We start from the raw sequence: 23924 nt of genomic DNA on the forward strand, positions 1-23924 counted from the left end.
TTTAGTCTCTGAGCCACCTACCAGACATTCAGTGATTCGAATTATTTTTCATATGCAATTCTGAATGAGGAGCTTAAGGAGCCCTTTTCATGGTGAAAAAGCTATTTATAAAACATGTGGTTACAGAATCGTAAGAAGGTACAACAAACAGCTTAAAAAGTGAAATATGAACTAGAGATACAGTACAGGCTAAGGCACTTGTCTTGCACATGGCCAACCCCAGTTCAAATCTCCCAATACCACAGGTGGTTCCTTGAACACTGGGAATTATCCCTGAGCACAGAACCAGCAGTAAGCACTGAGCACTCTTGAATGCAGCACCCCCCACAAAAAAAAAATCCTCTGTGAATTATGGAGATACATATATGTGTATATATATACACATATATATTGTTATGTGTTTATACAACCCAAAGGCTTAAAGCATCACCTTTTGGTGCCATCTTTAAAGTTCTTGTTATAAAGTAAATATTAATGGTATCACTGGTATAGCTCAGTGGTAGACCAATTGCTTTGCATGTGTGAGGCCCTGAGTTTGATCTCTGGCACTTGAACAAAACAAAAAACAATAATATTTGAGGTAATAACTTTAGTGATGATGGCATTGATGCCATCACTTTACAGAGGAATACTGAAAGGGAAGAGGTTTGCCCAAAGTAATAAAACTAAGGGCCGGAGTGATAGTAAAGCAGGTATGGTGCTTGCCCTGTATGTAGCCAATCCAAATTTGATTTCTAGTATCCGATATGGTTGCCTTCTACTTTGCATCCCATCCAGTGTGGTGTGCTACTCCTGGTGTATCAGTGGTGTTTAATATGAGATGTTGCACAGCTGTGCGCTCCAGGAATTCTAAACTTTTAAATGGAGTGATACAGCTGAAGTTAAATTTTTAACTAAATGCTGACTTTGGGTACTGGGGCATCTATGCTACTTTTTGATCTCTTCTGAGATTTATTTATGAGTCTCTGGATCATGGCCAGTTAATGAGCTTATATAGCACCAGAGGCAGTTTGTGGGCATGACCACCATGCTCCGGGAAGAACAGCATGGGGAAAGGCTGCCCATCCATGACTCCGTGAGAGCCTGGAGATTTGGGTCACAAAACCCGTATATCTGAGTTTTTCAAAAGATTCATTCCTGGATCGGGCTCCAGTACTGAGCATAGTGGCGATTGAGTTCTGGAGGTTTGGGCTGCCGGAACACTGTTTGGGCAGGTGGTGGGCTCACCCACCCCCCTCTGGGGTGCCCTTGATGAGACTCAGCCTGGCATAGGGTCTGGAGGTATCTCTCAAAAGGAAATTATTCTGATTTACATTCTCTCCTTTTGGGGCGGGTTTGGTTTTGGACCACACTTGCCAGTGCTCAGGGGCTACTTGTGGCTCTGTGTACCAGGATATGATACCAGGATGGAACAAGGGTGAGCCAAGTTCAAGGCAAGCACCTTGCCCCTTTACTATCTCTTTAGCCCCATCTGGTGTGTTTTTTTTATTAATTTTTTAAAATATAATCACCATGAATTACAAATTTACAAAGATATTTATTAGAGTTTCAGGTCTACAATCTTCTAACACCAATCCCTTCATCAGTGACCTCTACTCTCCACCAGTATCTCCAGTTTCCCTCTGTCCCCCCGCCTGCCTCTGTGACAAGCACATTTCCCCTCCATGATTTCCCCAGTTTTCCCTTCTGTGACTTATTACACCCCACAACCCTTGTCCCAGTTCATTGGTTTTACATTCTCTACTGCCTTTATGCTATCAATAGATCCTGGGAATCTTCAGTGATTTTTTGTTTTGTTTTGTTTTGCTTTGCTTTTTATGTCACACCCAGCAATGCACAGGGCTTACTCCTGGCTCTATACTCAGGAATAACTCCTGGTGGTGCTCCAGGGACCATATGGGATGCTGGGGATTGAGCCCAGGTCAGCAGTGTGCAAGTCAAATGCCCTACCCTCTGTACTAACACTCCAGGACCAACATCAGTGCCTTTTTTTTTTTTTGCTTTTTTTTTGGTCACCGACGATACACAGGGGTTACTCCTGGCTCTGCATTCAGGAATTACTCCTGGAAGTGCTTGGTGGACCATATGGGATGCTGAAAATCAAACCCGGGTTGGCCGAGTGCAAGGCAAATGCTCTACTTGCTGTACTATTGCTCCAGCCCAACTTCAAATATTTGAAGAACATAATTGTTATTTTTCCTTTTTTATAATTTAATGTAGACCGTAGAGTAGTGTTTCCCAAAGTGGGTGACACTGCCTTCTGAGGTGCTTGGATAAGACAGGGCAGTACTAACCTCTGGTGCAATTAGGAAGAGCTTTCTGTTTGTTAGTTTAAAGAAGAAAGATTTTTAGGAAGTGACTGAGTAATTTTCTTTTTTTCTGAAAAGGGGGTGGTTGGCCAAATATATTTGGCAACCTCTGCCATAGAGAAATTTGATTATTTTTCTTGTACATAATGACTCCATTATATGCATTTTTCCTTCTCTTTTCAGGCAATTTGACACCTCACTTGCAGAGTATCTTTTCCAAGAGTCCCGTTTTTGCTGGGGTGGCCCTTCCTCAAGTTCAACACCACAAAAATGCAAGGAAAAAGTACCCAAAACTAAATGGATTGTTAGCAGATTTAGTTCATGTATGTTGAGAGATTACAGATTTGGGCAAGGGAGTTTTATATAAATTATCATATAGTTTTAGGTATTACTTTAATGAAACTCCAAAAGGACTCACAGTGTTATCTGATAAGAATTATTATAGCCCTCTATCTTTGTCTTTAATTCAGAGATACTAGAATTCATAGACAATTAGAACTGAAAACCTCTAGGATAACCCTGTCCATTTTTTTTTCAATTTATTCTAAATTTAATGATAAGAATAAACTAGAAAAATTCCAGGAACTTAACATGTTTATTACCACCTTCTAACAACTAAGTTAGGGATCTGTTGTTTGGGGTGTTTTGTTTGTTTGCCTCTCTAGCTGTGCTCAGGGACCCCAAGGGGGCGGTACCATGAAATATTTAGCCTCACTATTCAAGCCTAATGGTTTGTGCTGTGACCCGGAAGTACAGGGGTCCACCACGCCCATACTTGGTGTAGGGCTGTGGATGCTGGAGTTCAACTCAGGGCCTTGATCATACAGGTCATAATCTTTAATTCTTTAAGTAATCCCACTAGCCCCAGGGATCTATTTCTTATACAGTGGCATCCTAGGACATCTACAAGACTGTATTTTAATACCAATACAACATTTAATTTAATTCCAATGCTAAAATTAACCTTTTAGAGAAAGGACAATTATAGTGCTTTTAATTATTTTATTTTTTTCATTTTAACTGCGGTACTATGATTTACAGCACTGTTAATAATAGTTTCATGCATAGATTGCTCCAACACTGGAGCCCACTTCCCTCCACCATTGCCCCATGTATCTCTTCCACCCACCCTCCCCGACCCTCTTAACCTCCATTCTGTAGACCAACTAGTAGTTCTGCAGTTCTGTTGCCTTTGGCCATTTATTTTTCCCTTAATATGTATCTTTATATCCCACATATGAGACAGATACTTTAAATTTCATTTAAAAATAGATAACGAGTAACCCCTGTGCATCGCTGGATGTGACCAAAAAGCAAAAAAAAAAAAAAGACAATAATTATAGTAGTATAATTAATATAAAATTCTAAAGGCAAGAGAGTTTACTATGCAGAATAAATTTTCTATGTACTGTCCTTAACTAATTTCCTTTCCCAGGGCTGTGTAAAGTATTCATTTGGGGGTGTAGAAGGCAACACCCAAAAATGCTACTCTGAGTTTAGTGCCCAGCACTCTTAGCAATGCTGGGGACCATACAGTGCCAGGGATTTAACCCAGGCCTCCTGCATTCAAAGCATGGGTATCAGCCCTTTGAACTATCTCCTAGGCCCCCAGTGAAAGTATTATATATATATATGTATATATATGTGTATATATGTATATATACAGTGTACAACTATTTTTAAAAGTGGTTACCTAAATTCAAAGCAGGTGTAGTATAGTACTTATAAGAATAATCTCTATCACATTGAAGTTTTAATTTTTTTTTTTACTTTTTGGGTCACACCTGGTGATGCTCAGGGGTTACTCCTGTCTCTGCACTCAGGAATCACAACTTTCGGTGCTCAGGGGACCATATGGGATGCAGGGGACCGAGCCCCAGTCGGTGTATGCAAGGCAAGCACCCTACACACTGTACTATCACTCCAGCCCCTGCAGTTTTAATTTTTAAAAACTTATTATAATCATAAAGGGAAACGGTAATTATAGAAAAAGTAGAAAATTTATGATATAAAAAGAAAAGTTAAAATGTTCCTAATTTGAGGCTGAAGAGATAGTACAGTGTTTAGTGTGTTTGCCTTGCATGTGGCTGACTCAGATTAGTCCCCAGCACCCCATATGATCCCCCATGCCCTGCCTGGAATGATCCCTGAGCTAAGAGATGGGAGCACTTCTGGGTGTGGACCCTCCAAAAATTACTATTAATATTTTGGTTTCTATACTTGTAGGACTGGAGCGATAGCACAGCGGGTAGGGCATTTGCCTTGCACGCAGCCGACCCAGGTTCAATTTCTCCGTCCCTCTCAGAGAGCCCGGCAAGCTACCAAGAGTATCCCATCCACACAGCAGAGCCCGGCAAGCTACCCATGGCATATTCGATATGCCAAAAACAGTAACAAGTCTCACAATGGAGACGTTACTGATGCCTGCTCCAGCAAATCGATGAACAATGGGACGACATGCTACAGTGCTACATACTTGTAGACTCCTCCAGTCAAATATCTGCATAGGGATTCATGCTTTTTTAGTGTCATACCTGGTACACTGCTGTTTATGTTCACTTAGTAGCACTTAAGGAGCTTAAGTAGCAGTTGGAGGCAGTTTGTGGGCGTTACCTCCAGGGTCCCATGGGGAGGGGCGGGGATGAGAAGGACCGGCCCATTCCTTGAGGCCTGGAGTTTGCTGTCACTGAACCCATGTACCTGCACTTCTCATTGGGTTCTGGAAGTTGGTGGCCACCGGGGCTCTTAGGGGGCAAGAGGAGGGACAGTGCCTGCTCCTGTCTGAAGCACCCAGGTGAAGTCAGCCTGGCTTCAAGTTCGGAGGCAACTCCGCAGCAAGCTGCTCGGTTCGGAGATTTTTTTATGTGTCTTTTTATGTGTCTCTTACAAGAATCTTAGTCTGGGCCAGAGAGATAGCTCAGTGGCTGAGTACTTGCCTTTATGCTGGAGGCCGGAATTTGCTCCCCAAAGACCAAATTTGGACCTTGAGCACTGCTAGAAGCAACTACTTCCCAGTACCAGTAGTAGCCCCTAGGCACCACCAGATATGGCCCCAAAACTAAAAAAAAAAAAAAAACCAACAAAAAAACTCAAAATCCCTTAATCTATCAATTATAGTTGTTTCTCATATTTATTTGTCAAATAATAAGCATATTAATCTTTTATGAATACTTCTTTCAACTTGAATAATCTGTTTATTTGGCCTGCCACATTTGTCTTATACATGCTTGTATTTGTTCTATGTAAATGATTTATCTTTTTATTATAAATACCATTTTATTGATTTTTTTAACTTAAAATACATATTAATATCTGGTTAAAAAATATCTGGTTAAGAGGTATATTTTCCCTAGATTTAAATTTTCCAAACAACTTTAATATGGTAGAATTTATGCACAGTAAATTACACAAGCTTTTATTTTGTTAATTTTTATTTTATTTTTTTGTTAATTTTTAATGTAAAGATCCATGATTTACAAAGCTATCAATAGACCTATAATATTATAGCACCAATTCCACTACCAGTGTCAACTTCCATCCACCAGTGTTCTCCTGTTTCATCCCCTTCCCGCCCCCTACCAGTCTGTCACCTTAATAGGCACATTATAAAGTTTGGTAGTTGTGGTTTGGATCTTGTATTCCAGTGTTGAGTCTGTGGTTTGTATCTATAGCTATACTATTCCCACATTGTACGAGTAAACCCAAGGCCCCTAGCCCCCTTCCCCCTTTCTCATATTCTTTCTTCCTGTCTCTCTTCTTTTCTTCTCTGTCCTTCTCTCTATACTCTGGGGTCTAGCGTAATCTAGAAATTCCCCTTTAAAACATTGTATTCCAGGGTCTGGAGTGATAATATAGTGAGGAAAGCATTTGCCTTGCATGCAGCCAACCAGGGTTCAATCCCCAGCTTCCCGTATGGTCCTCCAAGCCTTGCCAGTAATGATCTCTGATGGCAGAGCAGGAGTAAACCCTGAGTACCACTGCGTGTGGACCTAAACCAAAATCACTGTATATCACTGTATCACTGTCATCCTGTTGCTCATCGATTTGCTCAAGCGGGCACCAGTAGTCTCCATTGTGAGACTTGTTATTACTATTTTTGGCATATCGAATACGCCATGGGTAGCTTGCCAGGCTCTACTGTGAGGACGAGATACTCTTGGTAGCTTGCTGTGCTCTCCGAGAGGGGCGGAGGAATCGAACCCAGGCCGGCCACATGCAAGGCAAATGCCCTACCCACTGTGCTATTGCTCTAGCCCAAAATAATAATAATAAAATAAAACATTGCCTTTCCTTGTCCAGTTACTCTGTATTAATGATCTCACAGGTAGGTGAGATCATTCTGTATTTATCCTTCTGGCTTACTTCACTCAACATGGTATCTTCAGTTTATCTAGGTTGCAATAAATTACATGATTTTATCAGTTCTTCCATTATGTGTGTATACCACATCTTCATAATCTATTCATCTGTCTTTGGACACCTAAGTTGATTCCGTATCTTACTTACTGTACAAAGTGCTGCAGTGAATAATGATGTGCATATGTCCTTTCCAATGAATGTTTTTTTTTGTCCTGGCAGTATATACCCAAAATTGGAATTGCTGGATCATATGGCAGCTCAATTCTAAGTTTATTTGAGGACTTTATATACTGTTTTCCACAGGTTGTGAACCAAACAACATTCCTACCATCAGTATATGAGTTCCTTTTTCACATCTCTGCCAACACAAGTTGTTTCTACTATTTTTGATGTAACTACACAAACTTTTAATGTATCACTTGTATCACTTGTCATCCTGTTGATCTTCGATTTGCTCAAGTGGGTGCCAGTATCATCTCCATTTGTCCCTGTCGAGTGCTAGTGTAGCCCAATGATATCTGCTCGCTCCAGGAACAGGAAGAGCCTCAAACCATTCATTCAGGGTTTTGACAAAGAAGTCTGATCATCTCGTTGGTGGGCGGCCATGCGGTCTTTTGTCCCGAGGAATCCATTCAGTAACAGCTCTAGTCCACGGTCGTCTCTGAATCGCATTGCATGTCAGGCCCATCTGATTATTGATGTCTTGGCAAACGAGACAGCGTCCCTGATTCTTGATCATCGACGGAGGTCGGAACTCCGGATTCCTTCTCTCACTTGAGTGAGACGTGATACTCCTAACATAGCTCTTTCAATTTCTCTTTGGGATACCCGAATAGTATTCTCATCCTTTTTGCATAGGGCCAGGTCTCTGAGGCATATGTTAGTGCAGGAAGAATGGTGGAATCAAAAAGATGTGCCCGGAGTCAGAGGGCCTTCGTTCTCTTAAATACTTCTTCGATGCTCTTGAAGGCATTCCACGCTGCTCTCTTCCTCCTGCGCAGTTCTGGCACCAAGTCGTTCCTCATGTTGAGTTCTCGACCCAGGTACATATAGCTGCTGCATTCGGAGATGTTTGTTCCATTGAGAGCAAATGGAGCTTCAGGGACTAGTTAATTTTTCATGAGCATCGTCTTGTTGAGGTCCAGCTGCAGTCCAACCTTTCCACACTGAGGTCTGTCGGCCAACATTTGTGCCGCTTGGCTAATGTTTGGTGTTATGAGAATGATGTCATCAGCAAAGCAAAGGTGGTGTAGTTGCCGACCGTCTATCTTCACTCCCATTCCTTCCCATTCCAGTTGTTGAATGATGTTCTCGAGCACTGAATAGTTTCAGTGAAATGGTATCACTCTGCTGAACCCCTCTCTTTAGGTCAGTGATCACTTCCTTGAAGAATGGTGAGATTCTGGTGGTGAATCTGTAATGCAGCTCGAGGAGGATCTTGATGTACTGAGTTTGAACGCCCTGTTTGGCTAAGGCTTAGATGACCACTTCAGTCTCAACAGAATCGAAGACCTTCTTTAAGTCAATGAACGTTAGATAGAGCAGCATCTTGAACTCTCGAAAAACTTCAATGAGTTTGGTCACTGTGTGGATATGATCTATCGTGCTGAATCCTTTTTGGACCCCGGCTTGCTTGCACAGTTGTATCTTTGATAAGTAGATAGATAGATAGATAGATAGATAGATAGATAGATAGATAGAGAGAGAGAGAGAGAGAGGGAGAGAGAGATACTTGTGAAACCACCATCACATTCTGTTACAAGTATTTCCTTGTATTCTTTTGCAATCCATCTCCATCTTTCCCTTTGTATTTCTCCCCCAAACAACTGCAGATTGGCTGTGTGTCATTAGAGATAAGTTTACAATTTCTGGGTTCTCACTTGTATCACTTATCATCCCGTTGATCTTTGATTTGCTCGAGCGGGCGCCAGTAACGTCTCCATTTGTCCCTGTCGTGTCCCAGTGTAGCCCATTGATATCTGCTTGCTCCAGGAACACAAAGAGCCTCAAACCGTTCTTTCAGGGTTTTGATGAAGAAGTCTGACCATCTCTCGTAGGTGGGCAGTGATGCGGTCTTACAATTTCTAGGTTATATAAATGAAACCATCCATTTCATGCTCTTATTTGTGATTATTATGGTTTAACTCAGCATTATGGTTTAAAGGTTCATTAAAATTGTTGCATGTACCATTAGTATTTTTCCTTTTATTGCTAAATATTTTACGGTATCTTTAATCAATTCTCCTGTTTAGGATTATTTCCTATTTTTGACTATTGCAACAAAAATTATTTATGCTCATAGCTCTCTTGTGTACCTATTAGAAGATTAAAATGGTAGATTTAAGAAATATATATGTATGTATTCATAAAAATATTTTTAGTTTTGATGGCTCTTTTTTGGGTCACACCCAGCAGTGCCCAGGGGTTTCCCCCCTCATTGCCTGGGGGCTACTCCCTGTGATGCTTAGGGAATCATGCGATGCTGAGCTCACACCCTGGTTTCTGCATGAAAAGCATGCACATGAGTCCTCTTCGCTATCTCCCCAACCCTGTCCTATATATGTTTGAAGAAACTGTGAAGGTTGGAGAAATCAGAGTCCATGCCTGAGTTTTAATCCCTTACACCACACACACACATATTTTTTACATTTTTTAAACTAGGACATGTACTAAATTTTCAGAATTAAACACGAGGACTAATTTGAAGTTCACCTCTACTAGGTTATATCTTGAACAGGTATTTTAGCATTTTTCTTAACTTGTTGCTATTATTCCTGTTTTAGGGTCATATCTGGTAGTACTTAAAGGCTACTGCTGACTCTGTTCAGGGACCAGGTGGTGTTACAGACCAAACTCCACACTCCTGCATGTAAAGCATGTACTTAACTCTGTTAACATCTTTCCAGCCCATTTCAGATTAAGTTTTATTGATGTATCAGGGAAATAGCTCAAAGTCATGGAGTGCTTGCTTTGTATGCAGAAGCCTTAGAGTTTGCTTCTGGCACTATACAGTCCCTAAGCATTTCTGGGAGAAGCCCCAGTGCACTGTGCCAGGAGAATCTTTTGAACAGCGCCTGGTATGGGCCCAAAAGAAGAAAAGTACAGTTTTTCTGATCGACTACTTTTATATTCTAAATCAAGCACATATTTTTTAGCTAGTTGCAGTTTTAAGATCTGAGTATTCCTACACCCTGCAGTTAATAATGGATCACTTCACTTTGTGAGTCAACTTTTTGTGGCAAGACTATCATTTATCCTCTTTACAAGTTTTAAAATATATAATACAGTATTACTAATTATTTGTAAATTGCTGTATAGCAGATCTCTACAACTTTTCTGTGAATCCATTTAAGTATATATTTTGAAATGAATAAGAATAAATAATAATAATTTTTTGCATTTTAATGATAGTCTTTCCTTCTCTCTTTCTCTCTTTCTTTCTTTCTTTCTTTCTTTCTTTCTTTCTTTCTTTCTTTCTTTCTTTCTTTCTTCCTTCCTTCCTTTCTTTCTTTCTTTCTTTCTTTCTTTCTTTCTTTCTTTCTTTCTTTCTTTCTTCCTTCCTTTCTTTCTTTCTTTCTTTCTTTCTTTCTTTCTTTCTTTCTTTCTTTCTTTCTTTCTTTCTTTCTTTCTTTCTTTCTTTCTTTCTTTCTTTCTTTCTTTCTTTCTTTCTTTCTTTCTTTCTTTCTTTCTTTCTTTCTTTCTGGGTCACACCCGGCAATGCACAGGGGTTACTCCTGGCTCATGCACTCAGGAATTACGCCTGGTGGTGCTCAGGGGACCATATGGGATGCTGGGAATCAAACCCGGGTTGGCCGAGTGCAAGACAAATGCCCTGCCCGCTGTGCTATTGCTCCAGCCCCCAATGATAGTTTTTCTATTTTTGAAATCTCAGACAGATTACTTGATTTCTCAGTGCCTCGGTAATCTCATCTTCTCAATGGAAATAAGAATACCTACCTTGTAGATCTGTTATTAGGATCGATAGGATCGAGTAATAGGAAAAGACTAGATAAAAGAATTCTGTAGTACATAGTAAGCATCAATAAAATGATCTTTAGGGGATGAAGCAAAAGCACAACAGGTAGCGTTTGCCTTGCACGCAGACCTGGGTTCGATTCCCAGCATCCCATTTGGTCCCCCGAGCACTGCCAGGAGTAATTCCTGAGTGCATGAGCCAGGAGTAACCCCTGTGCATTGCCGGGTGTGACCCCCCCCCGAAAAAAAAGAAAAAGCAAAAATAAATAAATAAATAAAATGATCTTTAGGGACCAGAGCAATAGTACAGTAGGTGGGCATTTGCCTTGCATCTTATATATTCCTCTAGGCACCGCGAGGAGTAATTCCAGAGTGCAGAACTCGGAGTAACCCCTGAGTATCACCAAGGGTGATAAAAAGTAAATAAATAAATTTTTTAAATTATCTTTTATTATTGTTTTGACTTCTTTCAGAAGAATAAAAATTATTAAGCAAGTATTTTATTTAAATTTTGTCCTAATATCTTAATTAATGTATTCTGTTTATGATTATAGTTCTCTCTATTTAGATACTTTATGTACAAATTGATATCAAAATTCTTTTTTTATTGTTTCCTTTTGGGGTTTTGGGTTGTTCCTCTATTAAGTTGGAGTACTCCCATGATAGGGTAACTTTTTTTTTTTAATAATGTAGAAGTAGTGCTATTTGTTCAGCCTTTGATTAAGGGGATTGAATTGGGCATGAACTCCACATTACTTTTTTTTTTTTAATTGTATCACCATGAGATAGAGTTACAAAGCTTTCATGTTTGAGATTCAGCCATACAATGATGGATCACCCACCCCTCCACCGGTGCACATTTTCCACCACCCACATCACAGTCCTCACCCTGCCTCTATGGAAGACAATTTCTCCAATACTCTCTCTCTAATTTTGGGCATTTATATTTTGCTGGAAATTTCCCACCACCATTCAAGCCTACCTGCCAGGGGCAGATGCTAGATAATTTTTCTTTTTTTTTCTTTTTTTTTTTTCTTTTTGGGTCACACTCAGAGGTGCACAGGGGTCACTCCTGGCTCTGCACTCAGGAATTACCCCTGGCGGTGCTCAGGGGACCATATGGGATGCTGGGAATCGAACCCAGGTCGGCTGTGTGCAAGGCAAACACCCTACCTGCTGTGCTATCACTCCAGCCCCTAATTTATTTTCAATTGTTCATTTTGAATATCATGAGAGCTCACAGGGCCATGATTGTACATGTAAATTCCTAGATTGTAAATGATTGGGTTCCAGAGATATCTCTGTATGGCACTAATCTATTTAGAGATTCAATTGGAGTCTCTGAGCCAGGGCTATTGGTGCACTAAAATGGCACCCGGAGGCAAATTGTGGGCAAGGCAGTCAGTCTGCTGGGCAGGCTGGGACCCAGGGAGGGACACCCCAGGTCCTCTGCTGCCATGTGGCCTGGAGATTCAGTCCTGGAACCCGCATACCTGAGCCTTGCTTGTGGAAGATCTTGGTCACCAGAATTCCATCTGGAGTAGGCAGAGAGACTGCACCTGCTCCATCTGGGGTGCCCTGGTGAAATTGGTCTGGTATGGGGCCCAGAGAGATCTCTGAGGATGTGGTGTCTTCCAGGACTTGCTACTGTGTCTCTGGGCCAGGGCTGTTGGTAAACTAAGATGGTGCCTGGAGGCAAATTATGGGCATGACAGCCAGTCTGCTGGGCAGAAGGGGACTGGGGAAGGGATACCCCAGGTAGGTCCTCTGCCGCCATGTAGCCTGGAGATGCAGTCTTGGACCTGCATACCTGGACCTTGCTTATGGAAGCTTTTGGTCACCAGGATTCCATCTGGAGTAGGCAATGACAGGGTAACTTAAAAAAGCTATTCTAGTAATGGATTATTTAAATATTTGTGAAATTAAATTGGGAATCAGACAGTATGAATTAAAATTCTAATTTGGCAAATAGTTATCATGCTTCCGGTTCTGAAAGATGGAAATGGTAATTCAGGAAGTTTCCACATAATAGAACTGATAAGATGAAAATGAACTAGTGAATATCTGCTAAATTGAGTATAAATAGATAACTTCTATTTTGGCTAGGATCAGAACATTTAATCTGTAATAATGTACATATTTCTTGGGGGGAAAAGGTGAGAACGAAAAAATTCTTGAGGTCTAATTCCATATTTTCAAATGTCTTTACTTCTGCATAATTAATCACTCCTACATTTATCATATAAATTTAATTTTTACCTTATGGAGTCCTGTAAAGAGTTTAACATTAGAATCTTTTTTAAATCACTCTAGGCTTGTTTACAAATTGATCCATCTGAGAGAATATCATCCACTGATCTTTTACATCATGAGTATTTTACTAGAGATGGATTTATTGAAAAGTAAGCACTTTTGGTAACTGTGGACTTTTAAAATGTTTTGTATTGGAAAGTTTTACTGGCATTAGAATTGCTATTTAAGCTAATGGAACACAACAGAAAAATCAATTCATAAAAACTTATTGAGTTGTTGTATCAGGGTTTGATTATTTACAAAGTCATTATGAAAATTCTAAAAATAATAATTGCAACTAATATTTATCATAAAATTACTATCCTAATCAGTATAAGTTCCTTACACATACTTTCAATGACTGATGTATTCCAGAGATCATAATAAATACATAATAAGGGGTGAGACAGATGATAGAGCGGGTAAGGTGCTTGCATTGCACCCTCATATAGTCCCCTGAGCCTGCTATGAGTAAGCTTTGAGTACAGCGGGTGTGGTCCAAAATAAAAATAATATAAAATAAAATAAAATAATAATTTTTAGCTTTATCCACATTTTTGTCTCTACTTACAATTGTCTACTGTTTCCTCTCTGATCAATATATTTTAGTTAGTATTCATTTACCAAGTAATTTTTTTCTCAGTTCTATTCTGTTTCAGTGCCTATTGCTTTATTCTCCCCCATCAAATTTCAAGTTCCCTGCAGGGATCACGCTTTTTTATAGACTTTCTCTTACACATTTAGTATATAATAGATAATGCCAAGATAGATTTAAAAGTACTTTTTCTAAAAAAACACCATTTTTTGGGGGGGAGGGGCTGGAGCCGTAGCATGGCAGGTAGGGCGTTTGCCTTGCACTCGACTGACCTGGGTTTGATTCCCAGAATCCCATATGGTCCCCTGAGCATTGCCAGGGGTAATTCCTGAGTGCAGAGCCAGGAGTAACCCCTGAGCTTTGCCGGGTGTGACCCAAAAGAGCAAAAAATACAAAATTAAAAAATAAAAAATAAAAAAACACCATTTTTCGTTTGGGCATTGAAAGAAACAAGAAGCTTCTCAGTAATTGCAAAATTAGTTGACCTTAGGATGTGATAAGATCATAAAGGTGGACATCAATTTAAAATGTAATGTGATGAGTTGATCATGTAAAAGTCCAGAAAATGCTATTCTGGGCTTTTAGTCTATCTATCTATAGTCTATCTATTGAAGATAGACTAAAAATGAAAAAAAAAATGACCTTAAAAATTTTAGAGTAATTAGAACTTTGGGTATTTCAAAAAGTAATTTTATCCTAAAACCAAAAAAAAAAAGGGGGGGGGAGGAAATATATTGAAAAATCCCACTGGTGAAAAATAACTACTTATTGAATAGTCACTCATAACCATTTTACATAGATTGAGTTTATTTCTCTGGAGTATTTATTTACTCAGATTTTACTGTTCAGGGACGAAAGTTCCTGAGTACCAATTCCTGGAATTCCAAAGCATTGAGGAAGACATTTTCCTATGATATCCGGCATCTTTCAGGGAAACTTCTGTAGTGCAAAGTGGTTTTGAAAGTGTGATTTTTCTTATTTAGTTGAACTAATCACACTAGTTCTTTGTTTTCTTTGTCTCCTCATTCTGTTTATTCCCAGATGTAAAATAACATTGTTTTGTCCTTCCTGCCTTGCCACAGGGAGCTTAGGTTTATTGGATTACCCCCATCACAGTGCTCCCTTTCTTCTATGTTTATTTGTAACTTCTCTCTTTGTGCTCTGTTAACTTGTAAATACTGTTTTTCTCTTCTTCTTAAGTCCTTTGCATAGTTAATTCAGAGCAATGTCCTTTTTGTACGGACACAAGACCACAGTTAATGCTATGCTTTTGTAACATGGGAGTTTATTGAGTCCAGATAATATTACCTCCTGGACATCTGTTCTCTCAACCTAAGCCTCAGTTGCCCTTACTTCCTAGCACCCCAAAAGCAGGGTCCTGACAAGGGACTGGATGGACCCAGGGCAAGCTGTAAGCTATGTGCTATTCTGGCATCGAAATAGGCCTGGCCAAAGTGCCATAATGCTTAAATATAAATTAAGAGCATGGTCATGGACAAATTCTCTCATGATCCAAAAAGTAACCAGATTTGGACCCTGCTAGGGTGAGGCAAGATTAATTTGGTCTGAGCACTGTAGTCTGAGTCTGTGGCAGGATGTTCCCAGGAGAGCTGCCCTACAAGCCTCAGTGTATTTCTTACTGTGTTCATACAAAAATAATAATATTAAGAAGTAGAATTAAGGGGCTGGAGCGATAGCACAGCGGGTAGGGTGTTTGCCTTGCATGCGGCCGACCCGGGTTCGATTCCTAGCATCCCATATGGTCCCCTGAGCACCACCAGGAGTAATTCCTGAGTGCAGAGCCAGGAGTAACCCCTGAGCATTGCCAGATGTGACCCAGAAAGCAAAAAAAAAAAAAAAGAAGTAGAATTAAGATGTTAATTAAGTTATTGGACTAAGGAGAAAAAGAATACCCCTAGGTGGTGTTTCTGCCCTTGAACCTGATGGGAGTCAGGAAGGGCTTTCTTTTTTTTTTTTTTTTTTTAATTTTATTGGATCACTGTAAGATAGTAACAAGCTTTCATGTGTGGGTTACAGTCACACAATGATCAAATACCCATCCCTCCACCAGTGCACATTCCCCACCACCAGTATTTCTGGTATACACCCCCCCTTTCCCACCCTCCCCCTGCCTCCATGGCAGACAGTATTCCCCATACTCTCTCTCTACTTTTGGGCATTATAGCTTGCAACACAGACACTGAGAGGTCATCATATTTGGTCCATTATCTGCTTTTGGCACACATCTCCCATCCTGACTGATTCCTCCAGCCATAATTTTCTTAGTGATCCCTTCTCTATTCCATCTGCCTTCTCCCCTCCGCTCATGAAGCAGTTTTCCAGCTATGGGGCAATCCCCCTGGCCTTTGTATCTACTGTCCTGGGTGTCAGCCTCATGTGATGTTATTCTATACTTCTAAATGAGTGCAGTCCTTCTATGTCTGTCCCTCTTTCTGACTCATTTCACTTAGCATGATACTCTCCATGTCTATCAATTTATAAGCAAATTCCATGACTTCATCTCTCCTAACAGCTGCATAGAATTCCGGTGTGTAGATGTACCAAAGTTTCTTTAACCAGTCATCTGTTCTAGGGCACTTGGGTTGTTTCCAGATTTTGGCTATTGTGAGCAGTGCTGCAATGAACATATAGGTACAGATGTCATTTCTACTGTGCTTTTTTGCAGCCTCAGGATATATTCCCAGGAGTGGTATTGCAGGGTCATATGGAAGCTCCGGTTGCTACGGAACTGGGTGTAGCATCAGCCCAGAGTGCTGGGTTGGAGAAATGAGAGAGTTGGAGGAGAGGAGAGAGAGAGAGAGCAGGGCAGCAAGAGCCCGGAGAGACTAGCAAGGGGGACAGAGGGAGAAGAATGTAGGGGAAGAATGCAGGAGCAAGCATGTGGAGAGAGAGACGAGGCTGTGAGATGAGTGGGAGAGACAGGAGGAGACGGGAATAAGGAGCAGTGCGAGACAAGAATGGGGGGCTCAGAGACTGGAACAGGCGTGGGTGTGGGGAGAATGGAATAAACGGCAACTGATCAATCAACCAGCTTGACCCTTGTTTCCTCCTCCGTCTACCCCATGGCACAGGCCATCCCGGCTGGGCGGGCGGCCCAAGACCCTCCTCTCCCCCCCAGCCCCCGCCCCGAACCGGTGACGGGGAGAGCTGCTGGAGCCTCCCTGGCCGTCCCGGAGATTATACACCCAGACAAGTACCTTCACAACACTGGCAAATGTGGACTGAATCTAGGGAAGAATTAATTCATGAATTGATGAGTGAGTTACTCTAAGGTTGACCCAAACTGTTAGCTTCTTCAAGGAGTGGAACCAATAACTCATGGGCAAAGGAGACTTTTCAGGATATCCTCTTGAATTTTGAATCACGTGAATGCATTTTCAATTTTAAAAGAAATTACTTTGGGGACTGGGAGGTGGCTCAAAGGGCTAATGAACATCTTTTTTTAGCTGGTTTAATCCCTGGTACTTAATGGTCACATCACCAGGAGCTGACCCCTAAGCAACATGCCAGAAATATCCCTAAGCACCACCATGTATGGCCCCCAAAACCAAATGAGCAGAAGGGAGGAAGGCAGGAAAAAAGGGAGAGAGGAAGAGAAAGAAAAAAGAAAAGAGAAATAAAAAGAAGGGTGAGAGGGGCCGGAGCGATAGCACAGCGGGTAGGGCGTTTGCATTGCACGCGGCTGACCTGGGTTCGATCCCCGGCATCCCATATGGTCCCCCAAGCACTGCCAGGAGTAATTCCTGAGTGCAAAGCCAGGAGTAACCCCTGAGCATCGCTGGGTGTGACCCAAAAAGCAAAAAAAAAAAAAAAAAAAAAAAAAAAAGAAGGGTGAGAGAAAAAGAAAGCTAGGACCCAGGGGTCAAACACCAAGGGCATTGTGTATTCAAACCAAGGTCCTGTGCAATCTAGGCATTCATTCCAGCCCTTTAAGACACATCCCCAACCCCTACTTTTGAAGAAAGTTTAGTTATTGGGGGTGGGGAGTATCTAACCTTGCAGTGCATGGGAACTACCTACAGGTTTAGCTCTTGGCTAAGTGCTCAGGTTCCTCCTAGTGGCGGTTGGAGGACAAAGTTTTTGCTGGGGTTTGAACTTTCATGCAAAACATGCACTCAGGCTGTTAGGCTATTTTGCCAGCTCCTTATTTTGGAATGTTTTTATAATAAATTCCCATGGCAAAATTCTGGGCCAGGGATGTGACTCTGTGGTAAAACACATGTCTCAAAAGTGTGAGATATTGAGAAGATGTATTTACCTGGAAGCAAATTGTGTTAGGTATATATTGTGCAATCTCTCAGCATGCACTATTGATGACTTATTTACACTTAGTAAATAAGCGTAAATACTTAGATGAAATGTGTATTTATTAAATTGTCCATTCCATTAAAGATACTGTACATTAACAAAAATATTTTTGTTGCTATGCTTTTTCCATCAGATTCATTCCGGAACTTAAAGCTAAGTTACTACAAGAAGCAAAAGTCAATTCATTCATAAAACCAAAAGAGAATTCTAAAGAAAATGAATGTATAAAAGATAAAAAAAAATCAAATTATACCAATACACTGCTGACTACTTCAGTTTTGGGAAAGGTGACAGATTTTTTAAAAACCAGTGTAACTATATTATAATTACTGCTTTAATGGTAAAAGTAACTGTTGTCTTGGGATTGGGTAGGGCGCTTCTTTTGCACGTGGCTGACCTTGGTTCTGTCCTCTGCACCCTGCGTAGTTCCCAGCTCCTCCAGGAGTGATCCCTGAACGTAGTCAGGAATGGACCCTGAGCATTGCCAGGTGTGGCTCCTGGAAAACAAACAATAATAATTGTTTCTTGACTCAGAGTTTGAATGTTATCTGTTTCAGGAATTGGAGAAAGATAAAAGGTCCAAGGACACGAAAGCCAGAGTGTTAAAAGTCAAAGGAGGAAAAGGTGGTACTTTAGAACCCAAAAAGGTAGTGTGTGAAGGTGGACGTAGTCAACAGAATGCATCTAAACCAAGTTTTCATACTGTGTCTCAAGATGCAAAACCTGTAATAAATGAACCATCACATCCTGTCAATCCCATCAATAACTCTAATGGCGTGAAACATGATCTGCATGCTGGAGGTAGTATGGTGATGCCACCTATCAATATAGCTGGTAGTCATCTAGTGACTTCAAATACCAATTCAAATGTCTCCCACTCTAATTTAAGGTGAGTTGTTAGAAAAAAAAAGCAGATGGGGCGATGAGGGGGTGGGTGGGCATGGGGGAGGGGGCTAGAAAGAACAAAAACAAAGCAGTCCCAAGTAATGAATGTTTTTATAATTTAATGATATTTTTAAAAATCAAGTTCATACTACTGTGTATAGACTAAATTTGAAGACATTAAGATTATAGTCTTGGGCTGGAGCAATAGCACAGCGGGTAGGGCATTTGCCTTGCACACGGCCGACCTGGGTTTGATTCCCAGCATCCCATATGGTCCCCTGAGCACCGCCAGGGGTGATTCCTGAGTGCAGAGCCAGGAGTAACCCCTGTGCATCGCCAGGTGTGTCCCAAAAAGCAAAAAAAAAAAAAAAAAAAAAAGATTATAATCTTACAGTGAACCATTATTGCGTACTTCTGATGACTGTTAAGGAAGAAATTAACTTTATTTTTTTTTTTACTTCGTAGATGTTTAAGTTATTACAAATGTCTTTTGGAAAAATGTGTTTTTAAAGACTCAGAAAAATTTATTCTATAAAAGGGGAAAGAAAAAAAAAGAAAACCTTATTGTTTTAAAGAGAAACAAAACAAAACAATATGGCCTGAATTCTAGCATTAATATATTCCTTGGTAAATCAATAAGCTTTATTTACTCTATTATAAATTATTAAAAAGGAGAAAGTATTGTTGATAATATTCTTTGAGGGGCCAGAGAGATAGTATAGCAGGTAGGATATTTGCCTTGCTAGTAACCAACTTGGATTCAATCCCCAGTGCCACATATGGTCCCCTAAGCACCGTCACCATCAATGGTGATCCCTGAGCACAGAAGTAAAACTTGAGCACTACCAGTCTGACCCTAAACCCCAGTCCCCCACCCCTCACCCCGTGTGTGCGCACACACACACACACACACACACACACATACACACACATTTTTTTTATTGTCAAATATTTGGAAAGAAACAACTTTTGAGCCAGTTTTAGATTTCGCTATTGGTATAAATTGAGTGATCAGTGCCACGAAACTTCAAGGGAAGTTTGGTGGATGGCCAGGGTCTGTCTGGCAAGCATAAGCGCCAACTCTAAATTTAGGTGAACTACTGTATCTAGGGGCTGGAGCGATAGCACAGCGGTTCGCCTTTCACGCGGCTGACCCGAGTTCGATTCCTCCGCCCCTCTCGAAGAGCCTGGCAAGCTACTGAGAGTATGGAGGCCTCGCGCTCGGCAGAGCCTGGCAAGCTACCTGTGTGTATTGGAAATGCCAAAAACAGTAACAATAAGTCTTTCAATGAGAGATGTGTACTGGTGCCTGCTCAAACAAATCAATGAGCAACAGGTGACAGTGACTGTATCTAGATGAGGAAAGAGGTTAAGTTCAGTAACTTGCATGGATTCTGGCAGCCTGGTCTGGACTGTAAATTAGGAAGCTTAGTGATTGGCAGCGGAGGGCAAGTAGACATTCTGTTTTGTTGTTATTGTTGTTGTTTTGTTTTGTTTTGCTTTTGGGTGGCACCCGGCAATGCTCAGGGATTACTCCTGGTTCTGCACTCAGGAATTACTCCTGGCATTGTTTGGGGGACCATATGAGATGCTGGGGATTGAACCTGGGTTAGCCGAGTGCAAAGCAAATGCCCTACCCACTGTACTATTGCTCTGGCTCAGGTAGACATTTCTATGTCAGTCCAAGGTACAGCAAGCTCCAGAGAGAAAGAACCCGTTTCAGGGCCAGAGTGATAGAACAGTGAGTAAGGCTCTTGTCTTGCATGAGGCTGATCTGAGTTCGATCCCTGGCATCCTATATGGTCCTACCTGAGCCCACCAGAATTGATCCCTGAACACAGAGCCAGAGTTAAATCCTGAGCAGTGCTGGTTATGAACCAAAAATAAACAGATCGAAAAGAACTCAGTTGTACTTGCAACCCTCACCCCCCCCTCCCACCCCTGCCCCAGAAAATGGTTGCAATAACCATGGTTATAAATCAGTCTTTGATAGTAAGCATAGTTATTAAATAGTTAAGATTTCCAGATTCAGAATAGAAGGTGCAATATAGATGAGCTGAAGCAATGTTACAATAGTCACCGTTGATGTTAGCCGTGGGTCACCCATTCTCTATTCCATTCTCACCTCTTTGCTTAGAACCATGGCCACTTAAGGACTGACAATCTCATATTCCCATTTAGTATTCAACTATTAGGACTTACTTAGTACAATGTTCATTCTTGAACTTAGAAGGACTTTTTTGAGGGTAGGGTGAGGGCCTGGGCAACACCCAGCGTGGTCAAGGCTAAATTCTGAGTTCTAAGAATCACTTCTGGCAGTGCCTGAGGGACCATATGCGTTGCTGGGGATTGGACCCAGGTGGGCCCCTGTGCAAGGCAAGCACCTTATCTGCTGGACTATCTCTATTGCCCCTAGAAGCACTTCTTGAGAGTTCTAATATCTTCTCATCTTTTTTTAAATAATAGGTTAACTGAAAGAGCAAAAAAGAGATGTACTTCTTCACAACCTATTGCACAAGTTGCATCCAATAACTGGCAAGAGGATACAACACTCACACATGTAAGACAAAAAGCTAGTCATGAAAATATGTTTTATTTCAATATCCTTCTCTCCCTGATGTCATTTTCTTTACCTTTGGAATCTAATGTCTTTTAAAATGTACTTTTAGTTTCCCTTTTTTCCCCCTCCCTGGTATAAGTGTAGGCTATTACTTAGTATTTTCACAATTTTAGCCAACTTCTTATAATTTAACTTACATATTTAATGTGTTACTTATAACACATTAGCTTAATAAATTAAGATTATCACCCATAGGAACAAGACCTTCTGGTTTTACACTTAACAAAATTTAACAAAATCTTTTTTTTTAATTTAACAAAATCTTGTTAACATCCTGCAGACTGAAAATAATTGCAACATGGATATTTTGTTGTTCTTGTTTATTTGGGCCACACCTGGTTCAGCTCAGGGCTTACTCCTGGCTCTGCACTCAATGATAACTCCTGGAAGTATGCAAAGGACCAAACATATTGAATGCCAGGAATTGAATTTCAGTCATCTGTGTGCAAGCCAAGTGCCCTACCCACTGCACTATCTCTCCAGCTCCAATGTCTTATTTTTTACTAGAAAAAAAAAAGCAGTGTGGTTCTTTATGTTTTCATAAGAAAGTAACTTATTAACAAATTAAGTACAATGTTAATGATAGAAAAACTGAAAATATCACAAACCTAAGGGTAAGTAACTAGTAAAGTACAATTGAGTAAATCCACATAGTCATTTGGATACTATCATTACATTATAGAAGAGTAGTTATTAACCACAAAGGTTTTTGTAGTCCAGTCAGCAAATTATATAACACAAAAGAATTTCAGAATGTTGAGCTCACAAGTAATTATGGGGGTGATTTCATATTGTCCAAGCTCATCTTTTTTTTTCTTTTTTGGGTCACACCCTGCTATGCTCAGGGGTTGCTCCTGGCTCTGTACTCAGGAATTACTCCTGGCAGTGCTTAGGGGACCATATGGTATCCTAGGGATTGAACTCAGGTTGGCCTTGTGCAAGGCAAATGCCCTACCTGCTATCATTTTGAAAAAAAGAGAAGTTAAAAGCAGGAGAGATAGTATAGCAGGTAGGTTGTTTGCCTTGCATACAGCTGGGGATGTTTGATCCCCAGCATCCCATATAGTTCCCTCAAGCACTGCCAGGAGTAATTCCTGAAAAAAGAGCCAAGAGTAATCCCTGAGCATCACTGGATGTGGTCCCCTCCAAAAAAAGTTCATTTTTCTTAACATGAGCTAAAATAGTTTGTCAAAGTCAATGTAACAAACAGGATACAAAATTAAAAGTTAGGGGTCTGGGGCTGGAGCAATAGCACAGCGGGTAGGACGTTTGCCTTGCACGCGGCCGACCCGGGTTCGATCCCCGGCATCCCATATGGTCCCCCAAGCACTGCCAGGAGTAATTCCTGAATGCAAAGCCAGGAGTAACCCCTGAGCATCGCTGGGTGTGACCCAAAAAGAAAAAAAAAGTTAGGGGTCTGGAAAGATAGTACAGCAGGTAGGGTGCTTGGTCGCACATGGCCAGCCTGGATTCTATTGCCAGCATCCCATATGGTCGGTCCCCTGAGCCCCATCAGGAGTAATTCCTGAATGCAGAACCAGAAGTAACCCCTGAGCATTGCAAGGTGTGAACCCTTCCCCCCAAAAATTAAAAGTTAATGTTTTGAACAGTCAGTGTGATAAAATAAGATTATAAAACTTTTAGTGGAATTTTATCTATGTATTTGATGGTATTCTACTGTATTCTTTTTTTTTTCTACGGTATTCTTAATTATTAAAATAACCATGTAAAGGTAGGCATTGTAATGCTCTCTTCGGCTTGTTACTCAATAGTTACACATCTTTCTTGAAATGATCTCATTTATTTGTTTAGAGCCAAGTGGAAAAGGGTGTATTTAATGAGCAAACAGGTCAAAGTGACCAAATGGCAAGTGGGAACAAAAGAAAACCAAATTTCTTCAGGTCTGACAGAAACGAATTCCACTTCCCAGAACTTCCTTTTGTAATCCAGTCAAAGGAGACTAAAGGAGTGGAAGGTATATGTTTGTTGCATGATTTTACAGATCTCCAGATGTTATCTTTTTCAAGCTGTTTTCGGTTTGGGGGTTTCTTTTTTGCCAAATAATTTATGTTTTATAATGTGATTTAAGTATAGAATAGCAAATTTCTATGAAAAGCAATTTTAACTGAGGAGAATCACCTCTCTTCATAACAGTTTAATGTAGGATAAGACTTAAAGGAGATAATTTCAAAGAACAGTTAAGAAAACTTCAAAGGGTGAGTTTTCTAATTAGATCAGTATTGTTTAAACTGTCAAGTAGAATTCGAGAAAGTTAATTTTGATTCAGCATATGACCTGGAATAAATCAGTTATCTATATTTCTCCATGATCATTTACCTATATATATATATATATACATATATATATCAGTCACTCAAAACTTTATTTAAATTTTGTTTTGTTTTGGGCCATACTCAGCAGTGCTCAGGGCTTACTCCTGGCTCTGCACTCAGGGATCACTCCTGGTGGGCTTGCGGGACGATGTGGAGTGCTGGGGATTGAACCTGGCTCTGCTGCATGCAAGGCAAACACCCTACCCCAGCCCCACAAGTCTTTAATA

The 23924-nt window shown here is 40.7% G+C and overlaps 1 protein-coding gene across 1 annotated transcript in view; it reads left to right on the forward strand.

The window, feature by feature from the left end:
* CDKL3 (cyclin dependent kinase like 3) overlaps positions 1-18752 on the forward strand; it is a 58777-nt gene extending 40025 nt beyond the window's left edge. The window contains exons 5-8 of the mRNA XM_055142946.1: positions 2493-2632; positions 12957-13045; positions 17993-18146; positions 18417-18752. Of these exons, the coding sequence (XP_054998921.1) occupies positions 2493-2632; positions 12957-13045; positions 17993-18146; positions 18417-18752 (719 nt within the window). The remainder of the gene's footprint in view (positions 1-2492; positions 2633-12956; positions 13046-17992; positions 18147-18416) is intronic.
* Positions 18753-23924: the final 5172 nt, after the last annotated feature.

This window comes from Sorex araneus, chromosome 6 (assembly GCF_027595985.1).
Source record: "Sorex araneus isolate mSorAra2 chromosome 6, mSorAra2.pri, whole genome shotgun sequence".
Taxonomy (NCBI): Eukaryota; Metazoa; Chordata; class Mammalia; order Eulipotyphla; family Soricidae; genus Sorex; species Sorex araneus.